The sequence below is a fragment of the Eriocheir sinensis genome, chromosome 19 (genome assembly GCF_024679095.1).
Source record: "Eriocheir sinensis breed Jianghai 21 chromosome 19, ASM2467909v1, whole genome shotgun sequence".
NCBI lineage: Eukaryota > Metazoa > Arthropoda > Malacostraca > Decapoda > Varunidae > Eriocheir > Eriocheir sinensis.
The window spans coordinates 20,228,910-20,253,909 of NC_066527.1; the positions used below are offsets into that span (position 1 = coordinate 20,228,910).

The 25,000-nt window shown below is 42.4% G+C and overlaps 2 protein-coding genes across 2 annotated transcripts in view; both read left to right on the plus strand.

Annotated features, from left to right (window-relative positions):
• The window catches only part of LOC127000899 (CD151 antigen-like), a 31,102-nt gene extending 9,726 nt beyond the window's left edge, over positions 1 to 21,376 (plus strand). The window contains exons 2-6 of the mRNA XM_050865011.1: positions 4,986 to 5,092; positions 8,423 to 8,614; positions 9,919 to 10,092; positions 12,757 to 12,912; positions 13,836 to 21,376. Of these exons, the coding sequence (XP_050720968.1) occupies positions 4,986 to 5,092; positions 8,423 to 8,614; positions 9,919 to 10,092; positions 12,757 to 12,912; positions 13,836 to 13,988 (782 nt within the window). The 3' untranslated portion in view covers positions 13,989 to 21,376. The remainder of the gene's footprint in view (positions 1 to 4,985; positions 5,093 to 8,422; positions 8,615 to 9,918; positions 10,093 to 12,756; positions 12,913 to 13,835) is intronic.
• A 110-nt stretch (positions 21,377 to 21,486) lies between these two features.
• Positions 21,487 to 25,000, plus strand: part of LOC127000898 (uncharacterized) — a 7,903-nt gene continuing 4,389 nt past the window's right edge. Inside the window, exons 1-4 of the mRNA XM_050865009.1 lie at positions 21,487 to 22,213; positions 22,808 to 22,972; positions 23,197 to 23,360; positions 23,778 to 23,968. Coding sequence (XP_050720966.1) covers positions 22,147 to 22,213; positions 22,808 to 22,972; positions 23,197 to 23,360; positions 23,778 to 23,968 — 587 coding nt within the window. The 5' untranslated portion in view covers positions 21,487 to 22,146. The remainder of the gene's footprint in view (positions 22,214 to 22,807; positions 22,973 to 23,196; positions 23,361 to 23,777; positions 23,969 to 25,000) is intronic.

Consider the following 25,000-nt stretch of genomic DNA (forward strand, 5'->3'; position numbering starts at 1 on the left):
CAACTCACGCGTTCCCTGTTTACATTTGAAGGCTGCGCGCAATGCCACATGTCAGCCCCCCCCCCCCCCTCCCCCGTCGCCTTCTCTCCCTCTTCCTCTTCATCTCTCCACCTCTTCCACTTCCCCTTTTTGTTTCCCTCTTCCTCCTCTTCTCTCCCTCTTTCCTTCTCTCCGTTTTATCCAGTCCCCAGTAACCTCTTCTCTCCATTTCTCTGTTCCTGCTCCTCCTCCTCTTCCTCCTCCACACTGAAGAGGCAACAGAAGGGTGAGTGGTGGAGTGAGTGGAGGGAAGGAGAGAGGGATGGGGGAGGTTCAAGGACGGAGGGAGGGGAAAGAGGCGGGGGTGGAGGAGGGAGTGTGGGGAGGGGAAAGAGGGGGAGATAGAGGAGGGAGGGTAAGGGAGAAGAACATAATGGAGGAGATGTATGAGGCGGGGGTGGAGGAAGGAGGGATGGAGGGAAGAGAGGCGGGGAGGTGGAGTGAGAAGTATGAGAAGGGAGGGAGGGAAGGGAGAAGGATGAGGCAGGGGAGGAGGAGGGAAGGGAGAAGGATGAGGCAGGGGAGGAGGAGGGAAGATGTGGCAACAGGGTGCGTTCGAGTGTGAGGGAAACAAGTATTTACATCTAGGAAAAGGATAAAGCCGCCATTGTTAGCGTCTCGCCTCCTCTCATGTCTGAAAAGCCTCCCTTAGAAATTGCTGGGATGTTCAGGGACTTTTTGTGGTGCCAGTGATACCCAGCAGGGGCCCAATGCTCAAACACTTCGGGGCTAACACACCTACATTTGTTAAGGCTTTCGTAGGGGTTGTAGGTATTTCCATGATTAGTTTTATGACCCAAGTGATAGATTAACCCTCCTTCTGTACCATGAACCTTTAAAAACAGTCATTAAAACTCGATTGACCTCCTGCTCGGCCTTTGGAAATACTACTATTACTACTGTTACTACTACTACTACTACTACTACTACTATTACCACTACTACTACTATTGACCCAGAGGACAGTTCACGTTATTTCTCTTACGTTATTTAGTTTGTTTAGCTGACGTTATCTCATTGGTGTCATTTATGTCTTTCAAGGGAAGAAGGGAAACTATTTACTGTATAATTTATATCTTTCGTTATTTAACTTATGTTTACGTTATTGAGTGTAGCCTAGGTCACCAGGGAAAGTTTACATTATTTATTTATTTATTTATTTACATCAAAGGAAGGGGCTCAAGGGCAACAAAAAGTTAAAAAAAAAAGCCTGCTACTCGCCACTCCCACAAAAGTAAAACAATAAAGAGTAGCCAAAAGAGAGGTCAATTTACTTAGTTATCTTTAGGAAGAGAATCAGGCACTCAACATGATTTACTCTCAAGGAAGGGAATCAAAGAGAAGGAAAGGAATGAAAGGAAGAAGCAAGATAAGAGAAGGAAAGACACACGAAGGAAAGGGAAGGGAAAGGAAAGGAAGAGTAGGCTAACACTTTTTATTCATGTTTAGGAGGGCAACAGAAGGCATAGAAGGGGAACTATTTTATTTGTATTTATGAGTGTTAAGAAAAAAAAAAAGGGAAGGGAAGGGAAAGGAAGAGTAGGGTAACACTTTTTAATTAATCTTTAGGAGGGCAACAGAAGGCATAGAAGGGGAACTATTTTATTTGTATTTATGAATATTAAGAAAAAAAAAGAAGGGAAGGGAGAGGAAAGGAAGAGTAGGCTAACACTTTTTAATTCATCTTTAGGAAGGCAACAGAAGACATAGAAGGGGAACTATTTTATTTGTATTTATGAATATTAAGAAAAAAAAGAAGGGAAGGGAAAGGAAAGGAAGAGTAGGCTAACACTTTTTAATTCATCTTTAGGAAGGCAACAGAAGGCATAGAAGGGGAACTATTTTATTTGTATTTATGAATGTTAAGAAAAAAAAAGGAAGGAAGGAAAGGAAGAGTAGGCTAACACTTTTTAATTCATCTTTAGGAAGGCAACAGAAGGCATAGAAGGGGAACTATTTTATTTGTATTTATGAATGTTAAGAAAAAAAAAGAAGGGAAGGGAAAGGAAAGGAAGAGTAGGCTAACACTTTTTAATTCATCTTTAGGAAGGCAACAGAAGGCATAGAAGGGGAACTATTTTATTTGTATTTATGAATGTTAAGAAAAAAAAGAAGGGAAGGGAAAGGAAAGGAAGAGTAGGCTAACACTTTTTAATTAATCTTTAGGAAGGCAACAGAAGGCATAGAAGGGGAACTGTTTTATTTGTATTTATGAATGTTAAGAAAAAAAAAGAAGGGAAGGGAAAGGAAAGGAAGAGTAGGCTAACACTTTTTAATTCATCTTTAGGAAGGCAACAGAAGACATAGAAGGGGAACTATTTTATTTGTATTTATGAATATTAAGAAAAAAAAAGAAGGGAAGGGAAGGAAAGGAAGAGAAGGCTAACACTTTTTAATTCATCTTTAGGAAGGCAACAGAAGGCATACAAGGGGAACTATTTTATTTGTATTTATGAATATTAAGAAAAAAAAAGAAGGGAAGGGAAGGAAAGGAAGAGAAGGCTAACACTTTTATTCATCTTTTGAAACGCAACAAGAGGCATAGAAGGGGAACTATTTTATTTGTATTTATGAATATTAAGAAAAAAAAAGAAGGGAAGGGAAGGGAAAGGAAGAGTAGGCTAACACTTTTTAATTCATGTTTAGGAGGGCAACAGAAGGCATAGAAGGGGAACTATTTTATTTGTATTTATGAATGTTAAGAAAAAAAAAGAAGGGAAGGAAAGGAAAGGAAGAGTAGGCTAACACTTTTTAATTAATCTTTAGGAAGGCAACAGAAGGCATAGAAGGGGAACTATTTTATTTGTATTTATGAATGTTAAGAAAAAAAAGAAAGATTGCATATATAGATGTTGTTATGCGTATTAATTTACTTATATTACCTATATTTTATTGACCTTGTTATTACTCACCTTTCTCTATTCTTTTTTTTATTTATTCTTTATCACATTTATGGAGTCGAGTGTGTGTGTGTGTGTGTGTGTGTGTGTGTGTGTTAGAATCTTTCCTTGTAAACCAAACAATTCAGGGTTGTGTTTTGGTTCTCTCTCTCTCTCTCTCTCTCTCTCTCTCTCTCTGTGCATGACTTTGCTAGCAGGGCACGACGTCATACTTGTTTTTGTGCGTGCATGTGTGTGTGTGTGTGTGTGTGTGTGTGAGAGAGAGAGATTGTGTGTGTGTGTGTGTGTGTGTGTGTACGTAACATAAGGTGTACGTGATTAAGTTACATGTCCAGTAATTAGAGCTGTCCTAATTCTCTCTCTCTCTCTCTCTCTCTCTCTCTCTCTCTCTCTCGGGGGTGGAGGTTCGAAGGCCAGCGGATCAAGTCACGTTCTAGCAGAGGAAAAACTAGTTGTGGGAGTAGTAGTAGTAGTAGTAGTAGTAGTAGTAGTAGTAGTAGTAGTTGTTGTTGTTGTTGTTGTTGTTGTCAAAATGGAAGGTAATAGTGACAGAGGTGGCATTCATTAATTCTCCTCCTCTTCCTCTTCCTCCTCCTCCTCCTCCTCCTCCTCCTCTCCCTCCTCCTCATTATCATCCTCCCTCCTTCCTTTCCTCCCCTTCCCTTCTCTTCTTCCTTTATGTTTCTTTCCATTTTCCTTCCTTTCCTTTCCTTTCCCGCCCTTTTCTTGTCTTTCCTTTTACTTCCCTTTCCTTTCCTCTCCTGTTATCCCCTTCCTTTCCTTCCCTGTCCTCCCCTTCACTTTCCTTTCCTTTCCTTTCCTTCCCTACCCATCCCTTTCCTTTCCTTCCCTGTCCTTCCCTTCCCTTTCCTTTCCTTTCCATCCTTTTCCTTTCCTTTCCTTCCCTGTCCTCCCCATCCCTTCCCTTCCCTTCCCATCCCATCCCTTTCCTTTCCCTTCCTTTCCTGTCCTCCCCTTTCCTTTCCTTTCCTTTCCTTCCCAACCCATCCCTTTCCTTCCCTTCCCTTCCCTTTCCTTTCCTTCCATTTTCTTCCTTACCCATCCCTTCCCTTTCCTTCCCTTCCCTTCCTCTTTTTTGTTCCCTTACCATCCTTTCCCTTTCCTTTTTCTTCCCTTTCGTTTCCTTTCCTTTATTTCACCCTCCTTCCCCTGTGCTTTGATCTCCGAACCTTGGCTACATACTTATATAAACAACTTCGAACATTAAAACGAACCCAAATAAATAAAACTGAAGGAATAACTAAACAAAACTTGACATTATCCTCTTTCTCCGCCTCCTCCTCCTCCTCCTCTGCTTCTTCGTGTCTTCTTCCTGTTTCTCTCCTCCTCCTCCTCTTCCTCCTGTTTATTTTTCCTCTGCTTCCTCTTCCCCCCTTTCATTTTTCTCACTTCATCTTCGTCGTTCTCCTTCTTCTTCCCCCCTCCTCCTCCTCCTCCTCCTCCTCTCCTCCTCCTCCTCATCATCATCTAACTGCAATTATATAAACAAACACACAGATAAATAGAACGAAGGGATAACTAAACAAGACTTAACACAATCTTCTTTCTCCTCATCCTCCCCCTCTTCCTCCTCCTTCTCGTCCTCCTCTTGGTATTGGTCTTCAAAGTCATCCTCAACACACACACACACACACACACACACACACACACACACACACACACACACATATATAGATAGGACGAAAGTATTGCTAGACAGAACTTAACTTAAATCTTTTTCCTCCTCCTCCTTTTTATCCTTCTCTATTTTTAATTTTCCTGCATCTCCTCTTACTCCTCATCCCAATTTTCCTTTTTTCCACATTTTTCTTTCCCTCCTCCTCCTCCTCCTCCTCCTCGTCTTCGTCTTCCTCGTGTTGCAAATCCCAGGGTCATCCTGAATCTATACACACAAAACAACAACAACAACAACAACGAAGGTATAACTAAACCAAACATAACTAACAATCCTTTTTTTTCTCCTCCTCCTCCTCCACCTCGTCCTCCTCCTGGTCCACCTCGTCGTCCTCGTGTTGGTCATCCCAGGGTCATCCTCGCACGAATTCAGAAAGGGTCCGGGGCCGCGGGGGAGAGGCTGCTGCAGTGTTAGCTTCCTCAAGTATGTGCTCTTCATCTTCAACTTCCTCTTCCTCGTGAGTATATGGAGGTGCTGGTGGTGGTGGTGGTGTAGTAGTAGTAGTAGTAGTAGTAGTAGTAGAAATAATAGTAGAAGTAGTAGCAGCTTTAGTAAAATTATGTAGTCGTAAAAATAGCTATGGTAGAGGTAGTAGTAGTAATAGTAGTAGTAATAGTAGTAGTAGTAGTAGCTGTAATAGTAGTAGTAGTAGAAGGAGGGGGAGGAGGAGGAGTCACAAGCTCATATTATCATTATTATTATTATTATTATTATTATTATTATTATTATTATTATTATTATTATTACTGTCTTCTTTTTCTTCTTCTTCTTCTTCTTCTTCTTCTTCTTCTTCTGCATATCTCATTACTCTTGGTGGTGGTGGTGGTGGTGACAGTGAGTGGTGAGGATAATTAGCGGTCGTGACGGTGTTGACAGTGGTCGTTGTGGTATTGATGGTGGTGGTGGTGATAGTCTACTCGTGGTGGTGGTGGTGATGAGGCTGGTGGTGGTGGTGGTGGTGGTGACAGACTAGTTTGGTGATAATGACGATGATAGTGGAGGTGATGGTGGTGGTGGTGATGAGAATAGCAGTGGTGATAATGGTGATGACAGTAGTAGTGGTGATGATGATGTTGGTGGTGTTATTTATGGTGGTGATGATGGTGGTGATGACGGTAAAGATGAAGGTGAGGGATGTGATTCAGGTGGTGGTAGTGGTGGTGGTGGTGATAATGGTGATGACAATAGTAGTGGTGATGATGATGTTGGTGATGTTATTTATGAAGGTGATGATGGTGGTGATGACGGTAGAGATAAAGGTGAAGGATGTGATTCAGGTGGTGGTGGTGATGCAAGTGGTGTTGAAGATTAAGAGGTCACTCAACACCACCGGATGTGAGTCATGAATATTTTTTGACCTAAAGAAAGAAAAAAAAAAGAGAAAGAAAGAAAGAGAAAGTGAGAGAAAGAAAGAAAGATTAGGCGTGACGTGTGTGTGTGCGTGTGTGTGTGTGTGTGTGTGTGGTTATTTATATTTCTTTCATTACTATTATTATTCTCTCTCTCTCTCTCTCTCTCTCTCTCTCTCTCTCTCTCTCTCTCTCTCTCTCTCTCTTTTATTTGCTCCCCACCTTCCCTCCCTTTCCCTCTTTTTTTCTCTCCGTTCCAAAAAATCTCTCCCTTCCTTCCTTCCTTCCTCCACTTCCGCTTCCTCCTTCTCCTCCTCCTCCTTACCCATCAATTTTTATTTATTTATTTACGACTCCCCTACTCTCTCTCTCTCTCTCTCTCTCTCTCTCTCTCTCTCTCTCTCTCTCTCTCTCTCTCTCTCTCTCTCTCTCTCTCTCTCTCTCTCTCTCTCGACTGATGTAATCCTCTTAGTAATAATAATAATAATAATAATAATAATAATAATAAGAAGAAGAAGAAAACTTGCTTATGAAATCCAATGTAATTTCAAGGTGGAGGGATGGGGAGGGTGTGGGGGTGGTGGGGCCTGCTGTAGTACCACTGGATGTAATGCTTATGTGTAAATAACTAGTGTAATTTGTCTATGTAATTCTTTTTATATAATCTCTTTTAATGCTTCACTCCCCCTCTCAAGAGTTGCCTTCTTTTCTGTAATTAAGAAACACACAAACAACAAACAAAAGCTAATCCTCTATCATATATTTTCAGTCATTGTATATCTATCTCGAGCTGTCCTCTCTTCTGTAAACAAACAAACAACAAAGAAACAAAAGCTAATCCTCTAACGTGTATTTTCAGTCTCTTTATCTATTTTGAGCTGTCTTATCTTCTGTAAACAAACAAACAAAAGCTAATCCTCTAACATGTATTTTCAGTCTCTTTATCTATTTTGAGCTGTCTTATCTTATGTAAACAAACAAACAAAAGCTAATCCTCTAACATGTATTTTTAGCCCCTATCTCGAGCTGTCTTATCTTCTGTAAACAAACAAACAAACAACAGACAAGCAAACAAAAGCTGCTCCTCTAACATATCCTCTTCAGTCTCTTTGTTTGTCTCCCTTGAGTTGCTTTCTCTCTGTAACAAACAAACAAAGAAACACACACACAAAATCTGCTCTTACATATCCTTTCCAACCTCTCGTGTACCTGTTTTGAGTTGCTTTCTCCTCTGCAACAAAGAAATAAAGAAACACACACACACAAAATCTTCTCTTACATATCCTCTCCAACCTCTCGTGTATCTATTTTGAGTTGCTTTCTCGTCTGTAAACAAAGAAACCAACCGACAAACAAGCAAACAAAGAAACCAACCGACAAACAAGCAAACAAAGAAACCAACTGACAAACAAGCAAACAAACCGAATCCAAACTTATAACGCTGCATAACCAACAAACAAAATCTAATCCCACAACATAACAAACAAACAAAATCTAATCCTGCAACATAACAAACAAACAAAATCTAATCCTGCAACATAACCAACAAACAAAATCTAATCCCACAGCATAACAAACAAACAAAATCTAATCCCACAGCATAACAAACAAACAAAATCTAATCCCACAGCATAACCAACAAACAAAATCTAATCCCACAACATAACAAACAAACAAAATCTAATCCTGCAACATAACAAACAAACAAAATCTAATCCTGCAACATAACCAACAAACAAAATCTAATCCTGCAACATAACCAACAAACAAAATCTAATCCCACAACATAACAAACAAACAAAATCTAATCCTGCAACATAACAAACAAACAAAATATAATCCTGCAACATAACCAACAAACAAAATCTAATCCTGCAACATAACCAACAAACAAAATCTAATCCCACAGCATAACAAACAAACAAAATCTAATCCTGCAACATAACAAACAAACAAAATCTAATCCTGCAACATAACAAACAAACAAAATCTAATCCCAGAGCATAACAAACAAACAAAATCTAATCCCAGAGCATAACAAACAAACCAAATCTAATCCCACAGCATAACAAACAAACAAAATCTAATCCCAGAGCATAACAAACAAACCAAATCTAATCCCACAGCATAACAAACAAACAAAATCTAATCCCAGAGCATAACAAACAAACAAAATCTAATCGTACAACATAACAAACAAACAAAATCTAATCCCACAGCATAACAAACAAACAAAATCTAATCCCACAGCATAACAAACAAACAAAATCTAATCCCACAGCATAACAAACAAACAAAATCTAATCCCAGAGCATAACAAACAAACAAAATCTAATCGTACAACATAACAAACAAACAAAATCTAATCTTAACATAGCAGACAAACAAAATCTAATCCTGTAACCTCTCCTCACCTCCTCGCGTCCGTGTGTCCCCAGGTGGGCGGGGTGGCCGTGCTGTCCGTGGCGGCGTGGACCGTGGCGGAGGAACACACGTACGTGGCCGTGCTCACCACCACCACGTACGCCACCACGGCCTACCTGCTGCTACTGGCCGGCCTGCTCGCCCTGCCCGCCGCCCTGCTGGCCTGCTGCGCCGTTCACAAGGAGGACAAGTGCTACCTGCTGATGGTGAGTGCTGGTGGGGGTAGTCGTAATAGTAGTAGTAGTAGTAGTTGTTGTTGTAGTAGTAGTAGTAGTAGTTGTAATAGTAGTAGTAGTAGTAGTAGTAGTAGTTGGGGAGGCGTTGCCCCACCACAAGACTGATAATTTTCAACCCTCGCCGAGTTGGGGAAGGCTACCCTCATGCTGCCCAGATCTTCAGTCAACCCTAACTTCAGCGACTTCGGTCAAAGGAGCACCGGGGGGCAGCACGGGCCAGGCAAGAGTCACACATCACGGCTGCCACTATAAATAATATTCGGCCGCGGCACTAACGGGCTGGGCCGACTATCAGGGTGGATTTCAACTATACTGATACTATCTATCCATCTAATTATCTCTCTTTCTATATATATCCATCTATCCATCTCTCTCTCTCTCTCTCTCTCTCTCTCTCTCTCTCTCTCTCTCTCTCTCTCTCTCTCTCTCTCTCTGCGATATCCTCTTTCCCTCTCTACCTTCCCCCTCTCCTCCCTTCATTTCCTTCCTCCTCCTCCTGCCGGTCTTCCTTCCTCTCCTTTCCCTCCTTCTGGTCGTCTACAGTTTCCTCTTTTTCCTTCTTCTTCTTCCTCCTACTTTGTCCTTCCTTCATCCCGTGACCTCTTTCTCTTTCCCTTACCTCTCACACATTCTAACTTCCCCTCTCTCTCTCTCTCCTCCCTCTTCTTGTTCCTTCTTCTTCCTTCTCCTTCCTCTCTCCCATGACCTCTTTTCTCTCCCTTACTTCCCTCTCTTTTCCTCTCAAAATCTCCCTCTCTCTCATCCCCTTCCTCCCACTCACATCCACTCACTCATTTCTTGTTCCTTTCCTCCTTCCTTGATCTCTCTCTCTCTCTCTCTCTCTCTCTCTCTCTCTCTCTCTCTCTCTCTCTCTCTCTCTCTCTCTCTCTCTCTCTCTCTCTCTCTCTCTCTCTCTCTCTCTCTCTCTCTCTCTCTCTCTCTCTCTCTCACTCACACCCTCTCCCTCCTCTCCCTTCTTGTCCCTTCTCCTCCTTCCTTCTCTCTCGTCTCTCCCATGACTTCTCTTACTACCCAACCCTCCTTCTCTCATCCTCCTCCCATCCTCACCTTTCCTCCCCCTCTCTCCTCACTCTCTCTCTCTCTCCTCCTTCCTTGTCCTTTCTCTCTCTCTTGGTTCTTTCACATCCCAACTCTCCCTCTTTCTCCCTCCTCCAACTCACACTCTCTCCCTCTTTCTCCCTTTCACTCACACCCTCTCCCTCTTTCTCCTTCTCCCTCTCTCCCCCTCCCACTCACACCTCTCCCTCCCCCAGTACACGTTCCTGCTGCTGTTCGTGTTCCTGCTGGAGGCCGCGGCGGGGGTGCTGGCCTACGTATACGAGGAGCAGGTGAAGGGGGAGCTGGGCCACACCCTCCAGGGCACCTTCAGGAGCTCCTACGGCACGGACGAGGCTGCCACGCTGGCCATCGACACACTGCAACAGGAGGTGAGGGCGGGGGAGAGGAGGAGAGAGGGTTGGAACCGAAGAACAGTGTAAGAAGTGAAGGCAAGAGAATTAGAGGGGAAGAATAGAGGATTAAAAGCGAAGAATACAGGATTAGAACAAGATTAGAGGCGTAGAATAGTGTTGCAAGCGGAGAAGAGAGGTTGAAGCGTATGAAACTAAAATGTAAGAGAGGGAAGTGAATACGAGAAAGTAAAAAAGGAACAAAGATGATGATGAGGGAAAGAAGAAATATAGATAATTGAAGGAGAAGAACAGAGGGGGGGGGCGTTAGAAGACATGATGAAACGTAAGAAAGCAAAGTATAAGAGAGAGAGAGAGAGAGAGAGAGAGAGAGAGAGAGAGAGAGAGAGAGAGAGAGAACTAAGTAATATAAAAACAACAACAAGAAAGTATAAGAGAAAGAAAGGAGATAATGACAGACGGCGGTATAGAGTATTGGAATCGAAATGAAGAGGGTTGAGTAGGTTTCGAAGAGGGTTAGAAAATGATGAAGTAGAGGGAACTGAACACACACACACACACACACACACACACACACACACACACACACACACTAACAGACACGCCCAAAGACGGAATTAGGAACTACCACCTTTGTTTACCTTTGAGAGAGAGAGAGAGAGAGAGAGAGAGAGAGAGAGAGAGAATTATCGATCTACAAGTGACTATTTTTTCCTCAAGTACTTCATTTATACATACTATTGATTATTTCTCTCTCTCTCTCTCTCTCTCTCTCTCTCTCTCTCTCTCTCTCTCTCTCTCTCTCTCTCTCTCTCTCTCTCTCTCTCTCTCACACACACACACACACACACACACACACACACATGGCATTGTTTACTCCATCTGTTGCATGACAATATACAATACACGTCAAGCTGATGTGTGTGTGTGTGTGTGTGTGTGTGTGTGTGTGTGTGTGTGTGTGTGTGTGTGTGTGTTTGAGCTTCATTTTGTAACACACTTGTCATTTTTTTCTTATCATTATTATTAGTAGCAGTAGTATGTAGTAGTAGTAATAGTAGTAGTAGTAGTAGTAGTTTAGGGTATCAAGGAAGAAAATACGAATAGAAGGAAGGAAGGATGGAAGGAATAAACTAAGGAGAGGAAGAAATTGAAAAAAAGGAAGGAAGGAAGGAAGGAGAATTGAAGAAGGAAGGAAGGAAGGAAGGAGAATTAAAGAAGGAAGGAAGGAAGGAATGAAGGAGAATTGAAGAATGAATGAATGAAGGAAGGAAGGAAGGAAGAGGGAGTAAAAGGATGGAAATAAACAGGTATGAAGGAGAAGAAAAAAAAAGAAAACCGAGACAAGACGATGGAAGAGGAAGAGGAAGAAAGAAGAGAGGGAAGAAGAGGAAGTAGAAGAAAAAGCGGAAAAAAAGAAGCGGGAAAAGAATAAAAAGAAAAAGAAGAAGAAAAAAAAGATAAAGAAGAAGAAAGAGAAAATAGAGAGAAGAAATAAGAAGAATGAAATAAGGAATAACAACGAAGAAATAAAAGAAATAAAAGGAAAATAAAAACACAAACAAAGAAAGAAAGAACGAAAATGAGAAGATGGAAAAAACAAAACAAAAAAAAAAAAAGGAAAATGATAAAAAAGATAAAGAGAGATAGTAATGAATAATAAAAATAACGAAACGAAATAAAACCGAAGTAAATAAATAAAAATAACGAAGATAAAAATAACTGGGACGAGATAAGAGAAGAAAGAGATAAAGAAATGGAATAAAGATGAAATAAGAAATACAGCTGTGACGTGACCAAGGAAGGAAGGAAGGAATGTAGGAAGTGAGGAGGAGGAGGAGGAGGAGAAGGAGTGAATGGAATTTGAATTATGCAAATTAGTTTTTTTCTTTCTGTTCGGCGTGAGTTTTTTTTTGTTTTTTTTTCGTTCATTCATCCTTTTCTTTTTTCCTCCTTTCTTCCTTTTCCTTTAATCTTAAACTTTATTATCTCATCACACGGAGCGGCAACCCATGAACAGTGTAGAAGTCAGGTATAGATGAAAGTATACAGCATTTCCTTTTTTTTTTTGTGTGTGTGTGTGTGTATGTGTGTGTATTTTTATGACGATCGCACACCTTTCTAATCAGAGGGTGTGGCAGGTTGCTCAATACCCTACCCTTGCTATACCCCGCACCGTCCCTTCTTCCCTTACGCACACTACTCACGGTTATAATATCAGGTTGTTCCATGCCCTACCCTTCCCTCAGCCTCCCTCTCTTTCTCCCCTTCCACACACTAGTTAAAAGGGAGTGCCAGTATGTTCCACCCCGTCCCCTAACCCCCACCTGCACACTACTCACGGTTATAATAGCAGGTTGTTCCATGCCCTACCCTTCCCTAAGCCTCCCTCTCTTTCTCCCCTTCCACACACTAGTTAAAAGGGAGTGCCAGTATGTTCCACCCCGTCCCCTAACCCCCACCTGCACACTACTCACGGTTATAATAGCAGGTTGTTCCATGCCCTACCCTTCCCTCAGCCTCCCTCTCTTTCTCCCCTTCCACACACTAGTTAAAAGGGAGTGCCAGTATGACCCACCCCGTCCCCTAACCCCCACCTGCACACTACTCACGGTTATAATAGCAGGTTGTTCCATGCCCTACCCTTCCCTCAAGCCTCCCCCTCCTTTCTTCCCTGCCCAGTTCGATTGCTGCGGCGCGCTGAGTTACAGGGACTGGAAAGACAGCGAGTGGGTTCTGAGCGGTGCTGCCAACAACAACACCGTGCCCGACTCCTGCTGCAAGACGCCCTCACCCTATTGTGGGGTCAGGGATCACCCCTCCAACATCTGGTATAATGTGAGTATATGCTGAGAGGGGAGGGGGTAGGAGGGGGAGAGGGTAGGAGAGAAGGATGGAGGGAATGGAGAGGGGGGAAAGGAAGGGGGTGATAAGAGGAGAGAGGGAGAAGAGAGAGTAGGAGAGAAGGATAGAGGGAATGGAGAGGAAGGGAGAGGAAGGAGAGAGGGAGAAGAGAGGGTAGTAGAGAAGAATAGAGGGAATGGAGAGGGAGGAAGAGGAAGGAGAGAGGGAGAAGAGAGGGTAGGAGAGAAGGATAGAGGGAATGGAGAGGGAGGGAGAGGAAGGAGATAGGGAGAAGAGAGGGTGAGGAGAGAAGGAGAGGGAGGGAAAGGAAGGGAAGGGAAGGAGAGAAAGTAAATGGAGGGAGGTGGAGGAGAGAGGGTAGGAGATGGATGGGGAGGGGAAGAATGGGTATGAAAGGGAGAGGGGAGAGTGGGTAGGAGAGGAAGGGAAAGGGGAGAGAAGAAGAGGGAGGGAGAGGGACGAAAGGAAAGGGAGGAGGAGAGGAATAGTGAGGGGGGGGGGAGAGAGGGAGGGAAGAGGAGGAGAGAGAGAAAGAGAGAGAGAGAGAGAAACAGATAAGCACACACACACACACACACACACACACACACACACACACACACACACGAGCAGAACGCCACCGCAGCACCATAACCAAAACACCTTCATCATCACCATCATCACCACCACCACCACCACACATCAGCATTACATCAGCACACCACCACCAGTTATCTCCCATACCACCATCACCACCATCATCATCACCACCATCATATCCATACGCAACCCTTATACACCATCATCACCACCACCCCTCACCACCTCACCCCCCTCCTCACCATCACCATCACCACCCTCATCATCACCCCTCACCATCATCTCCCCCCTCACCACCACCTCCCCATCGTCCGCAGGGGTGCATCCATAGCCTGGGGGAGGAGCTGGCGGCCCATTTGGTGGTGCTGGGCGCGGTGGGCTGCGGCTTGTGCGTGCTGCAGGTGCTGGGCATAGTGCTGGCCTGCTGTCTCTACCTCAAGCTGCGCAGCGCCGAGGACCATGGGTACTAGCGCCAAGGACCTCCACGCCATCTTTCACAGCTAAGGAGGCGCGCGCTGGGACGGTGGTTCTGGAGCTAAATGGGACACGTTGGGCGATAGTTTCATTTATCAAGTCAAGCAGGTTACACTGGGGCACTGCTTAACTTCATTTCACTTTCTTTACACTTTCTTTATTCAAGCCAAACAAGACACACTGGGCCGATGGTTGTCATTATTCAAGCCAAACAAGACACACTGGGCCGATGGTTGTCATTATTCACATCAAACAAGACACACTGGGCCGATGGTTGTCATTATTCAAGCCAAACAAGACACACTGGGCCGATGGTTGTCATTATTCAAGCCAAACAAGACACACTGGGCCGATGGTTCTCATTATTCACGCCAAACAAGACACACTGGGCCGATGGTTCTCATTATTCACGCCAAACAAGACACACTGGGCCGACGGTTCTCATTATTCACGCCAAACAAGACACACTGGGCCGATGGTTGTCATTATTCACGCCAAACAAGACACACTGGGCCGACGGTTCTCATTATTCACGCCAAACAAGACACACTGGGCCGATGGTTGTCATTATTCACGCCAAACAAGACACACTGGGCCGATGGTTGTCATTATTCAAGTCAAACAAGACACACTGGGCCGATGGTTGTCATTATTCAAGCCAAACAAGACACACTGGGCCGATGGTTGTCATTATTCACATCAAACAAGACACACTGGGCCGATGGTTGTCATTATTCAAGCCAAACAAGACACACTGGGCCGATGGTTGTCATTATTCACGCCAAACAAGACACACTGGGCCGATGGTTGTCATTATTCACCCCAAACAAGACACACTGGGCCGATGGTTGTCATTATTCACGCCAAACAAGACACACTGGGCCGATGGTTGTCATTATTCACATCAAACAAGACACACTGGGCTGATGGTTGTCATTATTCAAGCCAAACAAGACACACTGGGCCGATGGTTGTCATTATTCACGCCAAACAAGACACACTGGGCCGATGGTTGTCATTATTCAAGTCAAACAAGACACACTGGGCCGATGGTTGTCATTATTCAAGTCAAACAAGACACACTGGGCCGATGGTTGTCATTATTCACGCCAAACAAGACACACTGGGCCGATGGTTGTCATTATTCACCCCAAACAAGACACACTGGGCCGATGGTTGTCATTATTCACGCCAAACAAGACACACTGGGCCGATGGTTGTCATTATTCACGCCAAACAAGACACACTGGGCTGATGGTTGTCATTATTCACGCCAAACAAGACACACTGGGCCGATGGTTGTTATTATTCACGCCAAACAAGACACACTGGGCCGATGGTTCTAGTCTAAGCAGAAGCAGGGCAGCTAAGCAGGCTACGCTGGGTCGGGGGTTCTCACACTGCTCTTGTACTGGAACCTAATACTTGATAGTGACCCTTATAACCCGTCCACAATGTGCCGACTCTGGGCCACGACAACCCCAAAGACTTATAGGACCCCTTCACAGTCTACCGACTCAACATCCGGCGATCGTTTCTAGACCTCTCTCCGACCATGTGCAACCCTTTCACATCAACGGTGTAAGGGTAGGCGGTGGCTGAGTGGTTAGCGTGCTGGGCTCACATTCCCGGCGCCCTGGACAACATCGGTTCGAATCCCCGCTCTATCACCTGGGATTTTTCAGGCACCGCCGAGTGGCCTAAGACTACCCACATGCTGTCCAGGAGACCACCCATCAACCCGGACTCTAGAAGAAACCGTCCAGTGAATCGAGAATGAGTCCGGGGGGCAGCATGAGCCAAACATAACTGGCGCTACTATAAAAAAACAAAAAAACGGTTCACACCCAAGACCTCGTGTACCCTGACTCGCTGGGTTGTCGTGGCCCATAGTCGGCAAAGTGTTGAACGGGGTCTTACGCGTGAGTTAGGAGGCCCAGAAAACACAACTATCAACAGAATAACATCAGCTGAGTAGGATGATGATAGCCCAGCAGAGGGTGTTAGTGAAATAGGCTCAGATTGAATACAGATACGCAGGAATAGGTTGAGAAATGGAGTGGTGTATGAGTGGAACAGGCTTGGTGGTCATGTGGTGAGTGCCAGTATGTACGATAGATACCTTCAAGGAGAGGTTAGATCAAGTCACGGATACACACACACACACACACACACTCTCTCTCTCTCTCTCTCTCTCTCGTCACCTCCTTGAGTCTGCATCCGCTAAGGAAAAAAAACATCCTCACACACACACACACACACACACACACACACTTGATATTGGTATGATAATTTTCTTTACATTTTATCAAGTCTGTGGTGTATTTTTTCTTCTTTTTCTTTTAGTTTCATTTGCCGTGTTTGATCTTATTCTTTCGTCTGTGAATGTTCAGTTTTGTTAGGATTCGATTTCGCGGCATTTGTATATATATATTTCTTTTTTTTTTTTTCTTTTTTTTTTTTTGGTATTTGTTTACTTTGCGTTTTTCTGTGGTTTTTTTTATGTTGATGTTTGTGTTTGTGTTTTGTTGATTGACTGGTTGACTGATTGATTGATTAAGTGGTTGATTGACTGACTGACTGACTGACTGACTGATTGCTTGACTAGCTGATTGATTAACTAACTGACTGACTGACTAACTGACTGATTGAATGATTGACTGACTAACTGACTGACTGCCTGCCTGACTAACTGACTGACTCATTGACTGACTGAGATATTGACTGACTGACTGAGTGTTCCCGCGTATACACTTCACCGAGGACAACGTGCGGCTCTGCTGACGAAGAGTTCTAATCAGTTACACTTCGTCAAAAGCAAACGGTTAGGAGGAAAAGAAAAAGCTTACTATTAATTTACCGAAACTTTCACAACTGTAACTCTGTACTTAACTGTATATATTTGTACATAAAAAAGAGCTTCTATACTAACTTAAGCGTCTGCGTAGTTAATGATAATGATGATAATAATAATGAAAATAATGATGATAACAAGTCCCACCATTAAGTCTCAGCGCCGAGCTTTATTAACACATTATTACTTTATTTTATAGCAATACTTTCATTTATTTTTACTTATAGCAATGCGTACTTTCATGAGGAAGGTATCAGGACACCTCTCCTCCCGTAATTGACCCCCCTTTCGGCCACCTCTTCAGATGCATTACAGGAGCAGCGAGTAGCGGGCTTTTTTATTATTGTTTCCTTTTTTTGTGCCCTTGTGCTGTCTCCTTTGCTGTAAAAAAAAAAAAAAAGCCATCTACAGGAAAGGCACAACGCCGGACTAGTCTGGTGCTACACACACACTCGCGAATCCATGCTTAGGGGGGCACACTGTGGGTCCCTTAAAAGCATGTTTGGATACACGTAGAAGATATTGATTTAGAAGCAAAGTTTGGGGATTTTTTTCAATCTAAATTCAAAAGCAATCGAAATTTGCAAAAAAACAACAACCCTCCTATGAACCTCTCACCAGAAAGTTTATTTTTTTGTCGCGTTCAGGCAAGTTTATGAAAAATTTGTGTTGAATCTCATAGAAGATATTGATTTAGAAGCAAAGTTTGGGCATTTTTTTCAATCTAAATTCAAAAGCAATCTAAACTTGCAAAAAAAAAAAAAAAAAAAAAACTATAAACCTCTCACCAGAAAGAAAGTTTATTTTTTTGTCGCGTTCAGGCATGTTATGGGAAATTTGTGTTGAATCTCGTGTGTTAATATTTCGTGTGTCCTGTGATAAAGTTGTGTGTTAGATTATATGGACATAGATGATTCTCCGTATGTCAAGATTCATATGGACATTCATGTTTCTCCTTGTGTTACAGAAAGAGCATAAGATCAACACTTTTTTTTTATAAGTAATACAAAGAATAGAGCAGATAGAAAAAAATATCATGATTCACCTCGGATAACTAATACAGTGAATATATGGAGAAACTTTATTTTATGTATATGTCAAGGTTCCAGAGTTGGGTGCTGTAATCGAACTACTTTTTTGTGTATTTCTGCAGCGCGTTTTTAGTCGTTTCTTAATCATTCGTTCTGTCCACGTCTATGAAGAAGGCCAAGTAATATATAGTATGGCAGTCGTGGGCAAATTATGAACTTTTTATCAATTATCGTAACTACTTTTTTGTGTGTATTTCTGCAGCACGTTTTCGGTCGTTTCTTAATCATTCGTTCTGTCCACGTCTATGAAGAAGGCCAAGTAATATATAGTATGGCAGTCGTGGGCAAATTATGAACTTTTTATCAATTATCGTAACTACTTTTTTGTGTGTATTTCTGCAGCACGTTTTCGGTCGTTTCTTAATCATTCGTTCTGTCCACGTCTATAATTGTTTGTAAAGAAGGCCAAGTAATTCATATTGTGTTGCTGTTCTGGGCAAACACCAACATCCTATTAACTATCGTAACTATTATATTTTTAGTTCTACAGCTCGTTTCTAGTTGTTCTTTATTATTCAACTCGTTCACGCCTAGTTTACGAAGGGGACCAAATGGATAACGTATATTCTTAGACATTCATTCTTTGGCAAATTATGAAGCTTCTATCAACCATGTAACTATCTTTTTTTGTGTGTATTTCTGAGGCCCGTTTTCTGTTATTTCTTAAGCAATAGTCTTGTCCACGCCTAGTTTACAAAGAAGACCAAATAGATCACGTATATTTTTAGGCATTCATTCTTTGGCAAATTATGAAGCTTCTATCAACCATGTAACTCCCTTTTTTTGTCTATTTCTCAAGCCCGTTTTCTGTTGTCTCTTAATCAATAGTCTTTTCCATGTTTAGTTTACAGTGAGGACCAAATAGATCACGTATATTCTAAGGTATTCATTCGTAGATAGAATATGCGGATTCTATCAATTATTAACTAACTTTAAGTGTGTTTCTACAGCCCGTTTTCGCTTGTTTCTTAATTAATAGTCTTGTCTACGTCTACGTCGGTGTGGAATCCTTTCTACATCGTCTTGTCTGGCGTATGAAGAGGATCAAACACCATACATTTAGCTATAAAAGGGTTGAGTGGCCAATATGTGGTGTTTGATATGTAGAAATGAAGTGTACTATGTAATCATTTTTAGTCGGTTAAGGGTGTGTGTGTGTGTGTGTGTGTGTGTGTGTGTGTGTGTGTGTGTGTTACGATAAGAGCAGGCAGACAAGGGCTATTATATATACAAACAAATACAAGGAATAGCCCAAATCATGCACTGCGCCCCTGTACATATAAATAGACAAACAAATAGAATGATAAATAAACAAATGAAGAAAGAAAAACTTCATCGCGTGTGTGGAAGCCAAGTACAAGTCTGGGAGCTATCAGGAGCAACACAAATGCAACACAGCCCCGAAGTTTTCCTTACCGAGAACACCACGAAGTTACGAGCCACCGGTGGGATGGAGTGAACGAAAACCTGTGCAACTGTTTACCCGATGGAGCGTAAAGCGTTCCCATAATGCACCGTTCGGAGGTCATTAAGTAGCCTAGCGTCTCCACCCGAAAGCGATATTAGGCTACATTTTTTAAGTTGGATTCTGCTTCTCATGATTGATCGTTTTCATAGATATAGTTACTTCTTTTCACACTCAGTAATATGTATTCTTCTCTAATTGATTTGTTTTTCTCATAATGCATCGTTCGGAGGTCATTAAGTAGCCTAGCATCTTCACTTAAAACCGATATTAGGCTACATTTTTTAAGTTAGTTTCTGCTTCTCATGATTGATCGTTTTCTCAGATATAGTTATTCGTCTTCATATAAAAAGAAGGGTATTTATATTGTATTCGGTTGTCTGTTTTCACTTCTTTTCACACTCAGTAATATGTATTCTTCTCTAAATGATTTGTGTTTCTCATAATGCATCGTTTGGAGGTTATTAAGTAGCCTAGTATCTTCTCTCGAAAGCGATATTAGGCTACTTTTTTTAGGTTGGTTTCTGCTTCTCATGATTGATCGTTTTCTTAGATATAGTTATTCGTCTTCATATAAAAAGGATAGTAGGGCCGGAACACAAGCATTGGCTGAGGGAGGAAGAGAGGAGAGAGGAGATGGATGCTAGAAGTGGTGGCTTTTGAGACGATGAGAGTATACAGACAAGCAGATAGTATTTATATTCTATTCGGTTGTCTGTTTTCACTTCTTTTCACACTCATTAATACATATTCTGCTCTAAAGGATTTGTGTTTCTCATAATGCATCGTTTTTTACAGAGTCCATCGTCTTGAGATCATAATTTTTCATCTCATTCACGTGAAAACAAGCGTATCTCTTCTCATCTAAGCAAATCGTCTCGAGATCATTATTCATCTCATTCACTTGAAAACAATAGCATCTTTTTTTATGGATAGTGTTTCTTCCTCCTCTGTATTGTCTGGGGTCATTCAGTTCTGGACGCAATCGTTTTTAGATCATATCGTTTTTACGTCGCTTTTCATCTCCTCCATCTGAAACGATCGTATCCTGTTCATTGGGCTGTGTTTCTTCTCCTAGGTCATTCACTCAAGCCATTCACTTCTAGACTGACTTAATCGTCTCTAAATCATTATTCATCTCGATCTGTAAACAATCGTATCTTTCCTAGTGGACTCTGCTTCCTCTCATAATGTATCAGTGTTTAAGGCAGTCAGTTCTCACCCAGTATTCCTCTAAGACACGAGGCCAAGTCTTCCATACAATTAAGATTATATAATTAATCCACGCAAAAACTTTAAACAATTACTTTTCGTTTCTCAGAAAGCAACAACAGTAAAACAAAACGCTTAAATCAGTAAAGTCTCTAACAGGAAGGCCAGTGAGCGAAGAGTGTGGGTCTGTCTGTCTGTCTGGCGTCATGGGCTATTCAGTCTTCCTGGTGCGCAGATCTGTGTCACGACGCGCGATGCATAATGGATAGCCGGCGCGATCCCTTATCACCGTGCCTCGTCTGTTCCGTCACGTCACAGCACCTCCAGCTGCCTCCCTCCTCAAGGCGATGCGAGTCTATTGTTTTGTGTTTTTATGATTTTATGCCCGTCCACACTAGGAAACTTTATTTGGAAACATTGCTTCCGAAGACTTATCATAAAATATTACCACCAGTAACTCTCGTAATGAGAAATAGAATATTAACTCAAACTCGTAATTGGAAACAGAATCTGAACTCCAACTCGTAAATAGAAACAAAATTTGATCACTTTTAAATCCGATAATAAAACAGGAGAACATATTTAGGATACGATCTCTTATCATAATTATAAGGTGCTCGATCTCTTCTGGATCCCAAGCTGGTCAGTCATTTGTGTTGCCTCCTGGTCCGCTGCCAAACCCTCGTTGCCCAAAGACCGTAATATTATGTAACGTAGAAGCGTGAATGTAATAGATAAATAAATGATATATTATTGCCTAGACCCGTGGAGTTTGTTTTTGGTTGTCCTGAAGTGTGTGTGTGTGTGTGTGTGTGTGTGTGTGTGTGTGTGTGTGTTTCAGATAGATAGATTTAGATAGATAGATAGATAGAATAGTAACCATGTCTTTTTAAATATATATTTCTTTTCTGTCATAAATAATTTTGTTCTGATCTAATTGTTAATATTCTTACTTTAATTTCAATCTATTTATATCAGTATATCAGAGAGAGAGAGAGAGAGAGAGAGAGAACACACTTGGATCCAAACTATGTGGTCTGCCCTTCACCCTAAGCAAACAGGGCGAAGCAACACACACACACACACACACACACACACACACACACACACACGACGCTGAATCATACTGGATCAGCTAATGGAAGAGAGAGAGAGAGAGAGAGAGAGAGAGAGAGAGAGAGAGAGAGAGAGAGGATATTGAGAAAAAACAGAAAGAAAACAAGAAATGGAATAAAACACGGAGAAAGAAAAAAAAGAAGAAAATGAAGAAAAAACAAAAACTACAACAAAATACCCAATCCACCACCACCACCACAATCATCACCATCATCATGACAACGTTTCCATGACAACGAGGACGCGGTAGTTGTATTTACCATCAACGAAGAGAGAGAGAGAGAGAGAACCAGCCCACCTCTCCTCAGCTCTCTCTCCCACCTCTTAACGCGGCCAGGTGTTCGTCTGTATGTGTGTGTGTGTGTTCGTGTGTGTGTGTGTGTTCGTACAGGTGTTCTCCCTCACCTGTGCACCTAATGAGCCTCGACGCGGTGCAGGAGCTGAGGTGTTACTGCCTGCAGGTCATCACGAGAAACATCAATGGTGGGTGTTGTAGTAGTAGCAGTATTATTATTATTAGTAGTAGTAGAAGTAGTAATGATAGTGGTGGTAGTAGTAGTAGTGGTAGTAGTAGTAGTTGTGGTGGTGGTAGTGGTGGTGATGGATGGTAGTAGTAGTAGTAGGAGTAGTAGTAGTAGTAGTAATAGTAGTAGTAGTAGTAGTAGTAATATTAGTAGTGGAAGTAGTAACAACAACATTAATGATAGTAAAAATGATAGAAATTATTAATGATTAAAGTAAAAAACAAATAACAAAAGCAACACAATTTACTACTACTACTACTACTACTACTACTACTACTACATAAACTGGAGGTCATTAGCCCTAATTATGTTCGCTAATGACTGTGGCATCCAACCATATCACTAATACTACTTACCACTAAATCTATACATAACACCTTATCCTCTCCTACTACTATTCCTTCACTACTACTACTACTACTACTACTACTACTACTACTACTACTACTACTACCACCAACACCAACATCAACACCACCATTCTCCTCCCCCCCATAACCCTCAACCCCCCACTAACCATCCCCCTCTTACCCTGACCTTTGACCCCCCGCAGAGCACAGTCAGCTGAGTGGCATGACCCCGCGTGACCTGCAGGACGTGTGTGCCGGCCTCAGCGTTGACCTGCCCCTGCACGTCGCCCTCAGCCTGCCCCTCGATGACCTGTACTGGCGGAGGAGGACGCAGGCTCACTTCCCGCCCCCCCACGTGTCCCTGACGAGTATGTGTGATGATGATGATGAGGAGGAGGAGGAGGAGGAGGGGATGAAGAAGAGGGAGAGTAGTAGTAGTAATTGGTGTTTTAGTAGTAGTAGTAGTAGTAGTAGTAGTAGTAGTATGATCATGTGTCGGTAAAATAAACATGGGTGGATGTATCTGTTAAGTAGTAGTAGTAGTAGAAGTAGTAGTAGTAGTAGTAGTAATTATTATTTTTTTCTCTCTTAGGTCGTTTGCGAAAGAAAGGAGGGCGAAGAGAAGGAGGAGAGCGAACGAACGCCCTAGGAGGAAGAGGTGGAGGAGGAGCAGGAGGAGGCATGAAGACAGGCACCTCCTCCTCCCCCTCTCCTGCTGCTGCCACGGTGCCCTCCCGCCCCCTCCCCCCCACCACGGTACTGTTGTTGTTGTTGTTGTTGTTGTTGTTAAGATGTCGCTATCATCACTGTTATCTTCATTATGATTGTATGTTTCTGCTCCTCCTCCTCCTCCTCCTCCTTTTCTTCCTTTTTTCTTCTGATTTTTCTTCTTGTTCTTGTTCTTGTTTTCTTTCTTGTTCCTCATCTTGTTCTTCTTGTTCTTGTTCTTGTTCTTCTTGTCTTCTTCTTTTTCTTCTTCTTCTTCTTCTTCTTCTTCTTCTTCTTCTTTTTCTTCTTCTTCTTCTTCTTCTTATTATTATTATTATTATTATTATTATTATTATTATTTTTCTTCTTCTTCTTCTCCTTCTTCTTCTTCTTCTTCTTCTCCTTCTCCTCCTCCTCCTCCTCCTCCCTATTTCCTTTACCTGCCACTAATCTCCTCTTCGTCAGGTGGTGGGTGGGCGGGCCGCGGGTGGGAGGCCGTGGCGGCAGGCGTACGTGGAGGGCCACCTGTCCCGCGTGGTCTGCGCCGCCCAGGACACACGGAGCACCTGGCGGCACCTGGCGGCCCTCCTGCAGGTGTGTGGGAGGGACGTGCGGCGCCTACACCTGCCCTGCCTGGCGCCGCCCCCCACGTCCAGGTGTGTGCAGGGGGAGAATTGTGTTTCCTCTTTTTATTTCTCTGTTTTTCGTATTGATGAGTTCAGTTGGTGCAATAAGGAGAAGGAAAGGACACGAGTATTTGTGTTTCCTCTTTTCATTTCTCTGTTTTTCGTATTGATGAGTTCAGTTGATGCAATAATGAGAAGGAAAGGACACGAGTATTTGTGTTTCCTCTTTTCATTTCTCTGTTTTTCGTATTGATGAGTTCAGTTGATGCAATAAGGAGAAGGAAAGGACACGAGTATTTGTGTTTCCTCTTTTCATTTCTCTGTTTTTCGTATTGATGAGTTCAGTTGGTGCAATAAGGAGAAGGAAAGGACACGAGTATTTGTGTTTCCTCTTTTCATTTCTCTGTTTTTCGTATTGATGAGTTCGGTTGGTGCAATAAGGAGAAGGAAAGGACACGAGTATTTGTGTTTTGGATAGTAATATAGATGTCTCCACTTTTCCCTGCCTCACATTTCTACCCTATGCACTTAAGTATGTATTCCTTGGTATGTATTCACCTATACTTATCACATATTTCCACTTAAATATGTATCCACCTTAGTATAACACCACTTTTGCATGTATCCACCTCAGAATGTCTCCCTCTCAGCATGTCTCCTTCCCCTGCCTCACATTTCTACCCTATGCACTTAAGTATGTATTCATCAATACTTATCACACATTTCCACTTAAGTATGTATCCACCTTAGTATAACACCACCATAGCATGTATCCACCTCAGAATGTCTCCCTCTCAGCATGTCTCCTTCCCCTGCCTCACATTTCGACCCTATGCACTTAAGTATGTATTCATCTATACTTATCACATTTTCACTTAAGTATGTATCCACCTTAGTATAACTCCACCTTTGCATGTATCCACCTCAGAATGTCTCCCTCTCAGCAAGTCTCCTTCCCCTGCCTCACATTTCTACCCTATGCACTTAAGTATGTATTCATCTATACTTATCACATATTTTCACTTAAGTATGTATCCACCTTAGTATAACACCACTTTGCAT